A 6,300-nucleotide genomic window follows, 5' to 3' on the forward strand; every position below is an offset into this window, starting at 1 on the left:
TCTGGGGCACTTGATTTTATATACTGTTCGCCACAGTACGTTCCATATTAAAATTATAGTGAACAGAACAGAACAGCAGACCCCACCACTTTGCTCCACTGGGTTGCGTGTGGAGATTCGCCCTCAAGGTCAAGGTGGAGTGGTGACTGGGTCAACGTCAAGCTAAAATCACTCGACTGTGAATACAGTCGCAAGAGACGTCCTTCTGCTCTGGTCGGTTGAGTGACACGTTTCTGGGTCACAAGGAAGATGAAGCCCAAGCGTATTTAATCAAGTGCGAATTGAAAGTGGTTTTGAGTCGAGTCTGAAAGTGCGTTGATTTAAATTCCCGAAAATAGTATAGATTTTTTTTATAGATGATCTTGATTGTGGATTTTGCCATAGATTTTGGTGACATCTTCTGTGCTCACTCTTACACTTTGCCATATATGTATGTAGGTAGGTTAAGTCACTTGGATAATTAAGGCGTTTGCCTTACACATACACAAATAAGCAAGCGAAATAATTAGTGAGGTGGGAATTGTGGAGAGAAACAATACGAAAATACAAAGAAAAAAATAAGACTTCCTCCTTTTCGCATTTCACTAAGCATTGTCATTATTCTCCGCCGTCTTTTGTGAAGACACATTTACACATTCAGTTGTATTTATAACCACATCCACCCGCATTCAGGGCTACATAGACAACTACGTGACAACGGGCTTTAGAATCGGCGCAGAAGCCTTTGTATGACAAATAAGACTTCCCATCAAGTTCCCTCATACTTCCCCATTACTCTATTTGTTTGTGTTCAGGGCCATTGTAAACAGTTTAAGAGTTCAGTATGTTCCGATCACAGTGCAAAGTATGGTGCCATAGTTCTCCGCAAAACTAAGTAACTGGCACACAGAGAAAAAAATGTGGATTTGTGATTTTGGTGTTTGGAAATCACACACACTATACCAAAGTTGTGCTGATGAGTAAGCTTGTTGCCAACTGCGTGGCTTGTTAATTACTCGTAATCCAAGTTGGTAGCTCTTCCTGGTTAAATTTCGATTGGCAGTTGCAGAACCCCTCCGAGACTGGTACATCAAGAACTCAGTAGAACTCACTTTATGCTGGAACCCGTTTATTTGAATAGTTCATTAATAATTCATATTAGACGCGAGGAAAGTGTTCCGATGAACAACAGCTTAAATTATTTGTAGTTCTCCATTGAACTATGCATTTAAATCCAAACATGTTTAAAATCCAGGTAATCAGTGCTTCAGTGAGTCAGTGGGTTGTTGGCTGGCAGGTAAACGACCAATCACTTTAGTTGTGAGTTGAATTGGCAACCATCGGCTAACTCTGGCTGAAAGAAGCCCAAGTATTAGATTATTTTTACGCGACATTAATTCTCAATTCCCTAATATAGATTACAGATTGTGGAGTATTGCTTGAAACAGAGTATTTCAAAAGTCTGGGCTATCTGAATTCTGTTCTCACCGTATAAGCACACAACTATTATCTCACTCGAATGGACACATAGAGGCGGAGACATTTTTACGAAAATAAGTAACGATCACTTGTCCAGCTCGCCTCGTTACGGTTTTAAGAAGACTCGAACTCGATTTATCCCAAGGTTTTTGGAATAAAAGGTAGCGGGTCGCTTGACGTGTTTTATGCGTTATGCGTTTATTCAAAGTGCTGTCTCTTAAAAGACAAATAAGTTTGTTCCGCGGCTATTTTGTTGTTCACTTGGAAAAGTAGATTTCGAATGGGTTCTGCTCACCAGCAAGTAGAACTTATCAATTTCTTTCGCAAACCGCAATCAGGGTTCCTGTATGTTCGATCGGACCAACAGAAAATGGACCACATATGCAGTTTATCAGACGATGCCGCACCGATCGTTTCTGAGCTCTGCACCTCTGCAGGCGGGGGATTGCAAAAATAGAGCTGCCTAATTGCTTTTTTGCCACTCGACAAGTGGGCAAACAAACCAAAATCTTGCACAGAAGTCAAGAAGTCAGTCGCCCATGCAGATTCCAGCTATATATCCAGATATACCCAGATTGGCAGAGTCTAAGTTCTCTGCCGACGTCGACGACGGAATCAGAGATCGACTTGGTTTGGATCTCGTTTCTGCGATCTGCGATCTGTGATCTGCAGCTTTGGGGCTTTAAAATCGGCTATCGACCGGCAAGCAGCTCGCAGTTTGAGTTCTCAGCTTCGCGTTGACGGACGTTCGAGCACTCCACCCGCTGAAAGTTAATATCTTTAGTTTCCGATTCCGTTGCGTGTTGACGCGTTGCAGATTGAGATTCATATTCCGGATATTGTTCTTGAGTGAAATGAATAAAGCGGTGTGCCTAGTACTTGTGATCCAAGCGCTGATGATAGTGCAGGCTGAGACCCGTAAGTTGTCTCTCTTCTCTATCCCTTAGGGGGTGAATAATATTACTGGATATTGGATAATATATTGAGTTCGTTTAGTAATTAGTATCCACTACTTAATAGTGCTGCCATGATTATTATTAGTTTAAAAATGAATGACCAAGTTTTATCTAACGAAGTGCAGTAAATATTTCGAAGTAATATAATGAAAAGCAAAAAATAACTGATGGAAATGATTACAAATTATTTTAGGCGAATATTTAAAAATGTAAATTGTAAGGTTGACTAAAAAACGCTATTCGACGTAGTTTGTTCTCAGCTTTGTATATAATTCGATAATTTATGACCAGTCGGTGACCCTTGTCTCTTAAAAAAATCACCATGATATTTGGTTAACGTAACAGAAATTTGAAAATACCTTTTCCTTTTGTGTGTCAATTTTATTACCTACCAAATTTATTGCTTGTGTTATAGCGTATTGAACTCAGCTCCAAGATTTTTGTCGAACTAATTATATTGCTAAGTGGGCTAAGTTGTCGGTTTGCCGTGGTGTGTCTGCGAAATGCAATCACATCTTCTGGGATATGTCAAATGTCAAGTTTACCGCCATTCCCACTAATCAAGGCACTCAACGCTAATTGTGTAAGGCGACACGGTTTTGTTAGAAACAATTGGCAAGAAAGAAAACCCAGAAAAACATAAGGCGGAATACAGTCCGGCATTTCAGCCGATGAGTCTCAAACCAACTTTGCTTCCGCATCGCACTCGAAATGCTGAATACACAAATGTAAGCACTCAAAATGCGGACGGTGAACCAAATCCATACTTAATTATCGGCTCGCCGTGGCCGTTGGACAGCCTTCAACTTGAAATCTTAATCGCTCCCGCTGCAGTTCGCCTTGCCATCGAATGGCGCTAATGAAACTGCTCAGGTATAAACCAGCTACAAATAATAGCCGCTGTGGCCACGAATGTGTGTCATGTGCCACAGAATCGCGGCCCCAACAGGTTCTAGACGTGCACTTCTTGGCTGCCTTGCCATCACAATTGATCCGAGTCGAGATCTTGTTTTTGATCTCAATCGCATTTGGAGGCCACTGTGGCTGTGGCATCGCTTTTACACTGAGCCCGTCTGCAAAGTCGATGAACTTTACAGGAATTAAATCGGCAAATGGTGTTGATCTTCAGTTTTGTTGGCACTTCTGAGTGTTTCCTTCCGACTGAACTGAAACTAAAAATGTAATCAATATTTGATGTTTTTACTTGTTGGTTTTCTGGGGATTTATCAAACAATAACATTTAGGGGTGATATACACCAGCCGGCTGGAAATTTACAAATTTTCTCTTTATTTTTTCAGCACCCTACATCAAAAAATGTCAAAGGAATGACCCTAAATTGGTGGACTGCTTCATTGGAGCTATTGAACACCTTAAGCCATATTTGGCCAATGGCATTCCTGATATTCAGGTGAGCTGGAGCTAACGACTGAAAACGTGTTTTAAGTTGCATAAGAGCATAGAGCAACTTGAATGAAAGTCACTGTGACTTTCGCACTTGCATAATGAGTGTTATCTCGGGAAATCCCGACGGAAGTGCTTATTTTCTGCACTGCAATGAACACAAAATGTACTGTGAAGGTCATTCGACACATTCATATTCGCATATATTTATTCTAATATTGTATGGGAAGTTTGGAAACTTATACGAGAATAGAAAGCTTTGTAAAGCTAAGGGTGAATCATACAGAAATTAATTACAATCCACGTACTGCATAATATTATTAATTTATGATAAATGCACAGACACCCAAATCAAAACATTTAGCAATAATACCTTTTTTTTACCCCTTATCAGCTGCCCTCTGTGGAGCCCTTTAAGATGGACTCCCTTGCCTTGCAGTTAACAGAGGGTCCCCAGGGGTATAAGATCACGTTAAAGAACATGGAGGCCTTCGGGGCGAGCAACTTTAAGGTTACTTCCCTGAAACTGAGCGATGGAAGCGAGCCCTTCAAAGCGAAAATCGTAATGCCCAAGCTAAAGATTGAGGCTAAATACACGAGTTCCGGAGTCCTTCTGATCCTGCCAGCCTCCGGAGGTGGAGACTTCCACGCTGACTTCGAGGGTGTGAGTGCCGATCTCACAGGAAAGACATCCATTCACGCTTCCAAGGGCGCAAACTACCTCCACATCGATGCGCTTAGTTTGGTTCTGGATGTAAAGGATGTGAAAATGAGCATCTCGGGTGCCTTCAACAACAACCGAATTCTGTGTAGGTGTCCACTTAATTTCCTACTAAAATATAATATAAGATTACAAATTCGCTTCTTATTTCACAGTGGAGGCCACCAATCTGTTTCTACGGGAAAACTCTCAAGTCGTTTTGGAGGCTATGCAGGCTCAATTGCAAAAAAAATTGGCCAGCGAGTTTGGCAAGCTCGCCAACCAGCTCCTGAAAAACGTTCCTGTAGAGCAATTTTACGTGGATTAAACCTCATTCTTTTAGATGGTAGTTCGTTAGTCTTAGGGAATTTGTATTTAATTGTAAATTACACTGCAATGCTATGAACCAAGTATTAAATTGTATATGGTGTAAACTCTGCGCATTTGTATGGGGGAGTAAGGGCCTAGAATACATGTATGAACATATGTAGAACCAAAGACATTATTATAACGTCTTTGGTAGAACTATGGAAGCGAGAATGTTTTTTACACACAAAAGATCACATGGATATACTTATCCTGCTAAATATTCTTCCATTTCCAGTAGTCTTATTGAAAATAAGTCGTAGTTTCGTAGTTTTTGATCAGGGTATACAAAGACAAATACGAATACGAATTGCGTATTCGTTAGTTAGTACCAAACAGACGCTATAATTTTAATAAAAATATAAATACAAATACAAAAAATAAATGTGATAAAAGTGTATTACTTTTTCATATAATGTTATATCTTATTATTAATAAAAAATTCAATTAATCAACCAAATTAAAATCAAGAGAGAACGCTATAGTCGAGTTCCCCGCCTAGCTGATACCCGTTACCCAGCTAGTGACAGTTTTTGGCGGTTTGTGGGCGTAAGAGTGGGCATGGCAACAAGTTTTTAAACAGATCGATAGAAATTTACATTACAAAAAAACTAAAAAATATTTTTGGCGGTCTGTGGGCGGTAGAGTGGGCCTGGCAAAAAGTTTTTCTGCAAATCGATAAAAATTAACAATACTAAATATAAATATCAAAACATTTTTCAAAAGTGTGGGCGCGGCAGTTTTGGGCGTTAGAGTGGGCGTGGCAACACGAATCGACAAACTTGCGCTGCGTTTATGTCTCTGGAGTCTGTATGCTTAATCTCATTTGTCTAAGAAGTCAGAAGCAATTGCTTCTTAAGAAGCTAAAAAACCAATACCAATAGCCGTGTTTTTCGAATACCTCCGTTTCTTCCAAACATAGGTGGCGCTGTACTTATCCACAGCTAGCTGCGGACTAAAACTTGGCTAAAAATGTAAAATGGGATAGTGGTGAAATATTATTTTCATGCATGCTACGGTAATCGAATTCGTAAGAATTTTACGCTTTGCGAAATGAAATGTAAATAACTTTTCTTATATCAAATCCGATCTTATTTACTACGGGAAAAATTAGTTTACTCAGTGGTCTATTGAAGTTTATTCCACATCACCACAAGATCATTCTGCAACTTGGATATTTTACGGTTAGTACGTCGCTAAAAGTTATCGTGAAGGTTACCATACTGTTGGTGAGACGAAACAGGCAGGTAAAATTACTTATAAAATATAAAAGAATTCATTAATTAATTTAAAGGAGGACCAAAAGTGTTTGCAAATAATGCCATTTAATTTAATTAATAAATGGTCAAAGTGCAGTAAAAAAGTAATTGCGTACATCGGAATTAAAACTGTAGGTGGCAGCTCTAGATTTTCTCAAG

The 6,300-nt window shown here is 39.6% G+C and overlaps 1 protein-coding gene across 1 annotated transcript; it reads left to right on the forward strand.

Moving 5' to 3' along the window:
• Positions 1 to 2,162: 2,162 nt before the first annotated feature.
• On the forward strand, positions 2,163 to 5,230 carry LOC122620694. The gene is made up of 4 exons (XM_043798289.1): positions 2,163 to 2,376; positions 3,714 to 3,823; positions 4,211 to 4,625; positions 4,693 to 5,230. The coding sequence occupies exons 1-4, from the start codon at positions 2,313 to 2,315 to the stop codon at positions 4,842 to 4,844; spliced, it is 741 nt and encodes a 246-aa protein (XP_043654224.1). The 5' UTR covers positions 2,163 to 2,312; the 3' UTR covers positions 4,845 to 5,230.
• The last annotated feature ends 1,070 nt before the right edge of the window (positions 5,231 to 6,300 follow it).

The sequence above is a fragment of the Drosophila teissieri genome, chromosome 3R (assembly GCF_016746235.2).
Source record: "Drosophila teissieri strain GT53w chromosome 3R, Prin_Dtei_1.1, whole genome shotgun sequence".
Classification (NCBI taxonomy): Eukaryota; Metazoa; Arthropoda; class Insecta; order Diptera; family Drosophilidae; genus Drosophila; species Drosophila teissieri.

Excerpts from the sequence above, each read along its gene's own strand:
- LOC122620694 (XM_043798289.1), top strand. The coding sequence starts at position 2,313 with ATGAATAAAGCGGTGTGCCTAGTACTTGTGATCCAAGCGCTGATGATA. Across the intron at positions 2,377-3,713 it reads GATAGTGCAGGCTGAGACCC|CACCCTACATCAAAAAATGT; the intron begins GTAAGTTGTCTC and ends TTATTTTTTCAG. Across the intron at positions 3,824-4,210 it reads ATGGCATTCCTGATATTCAG|CTGCCCTCTGTGGAGCCCTT; the intron begins GTGAGCTGGAGC and ends ACCCCTTATCAG.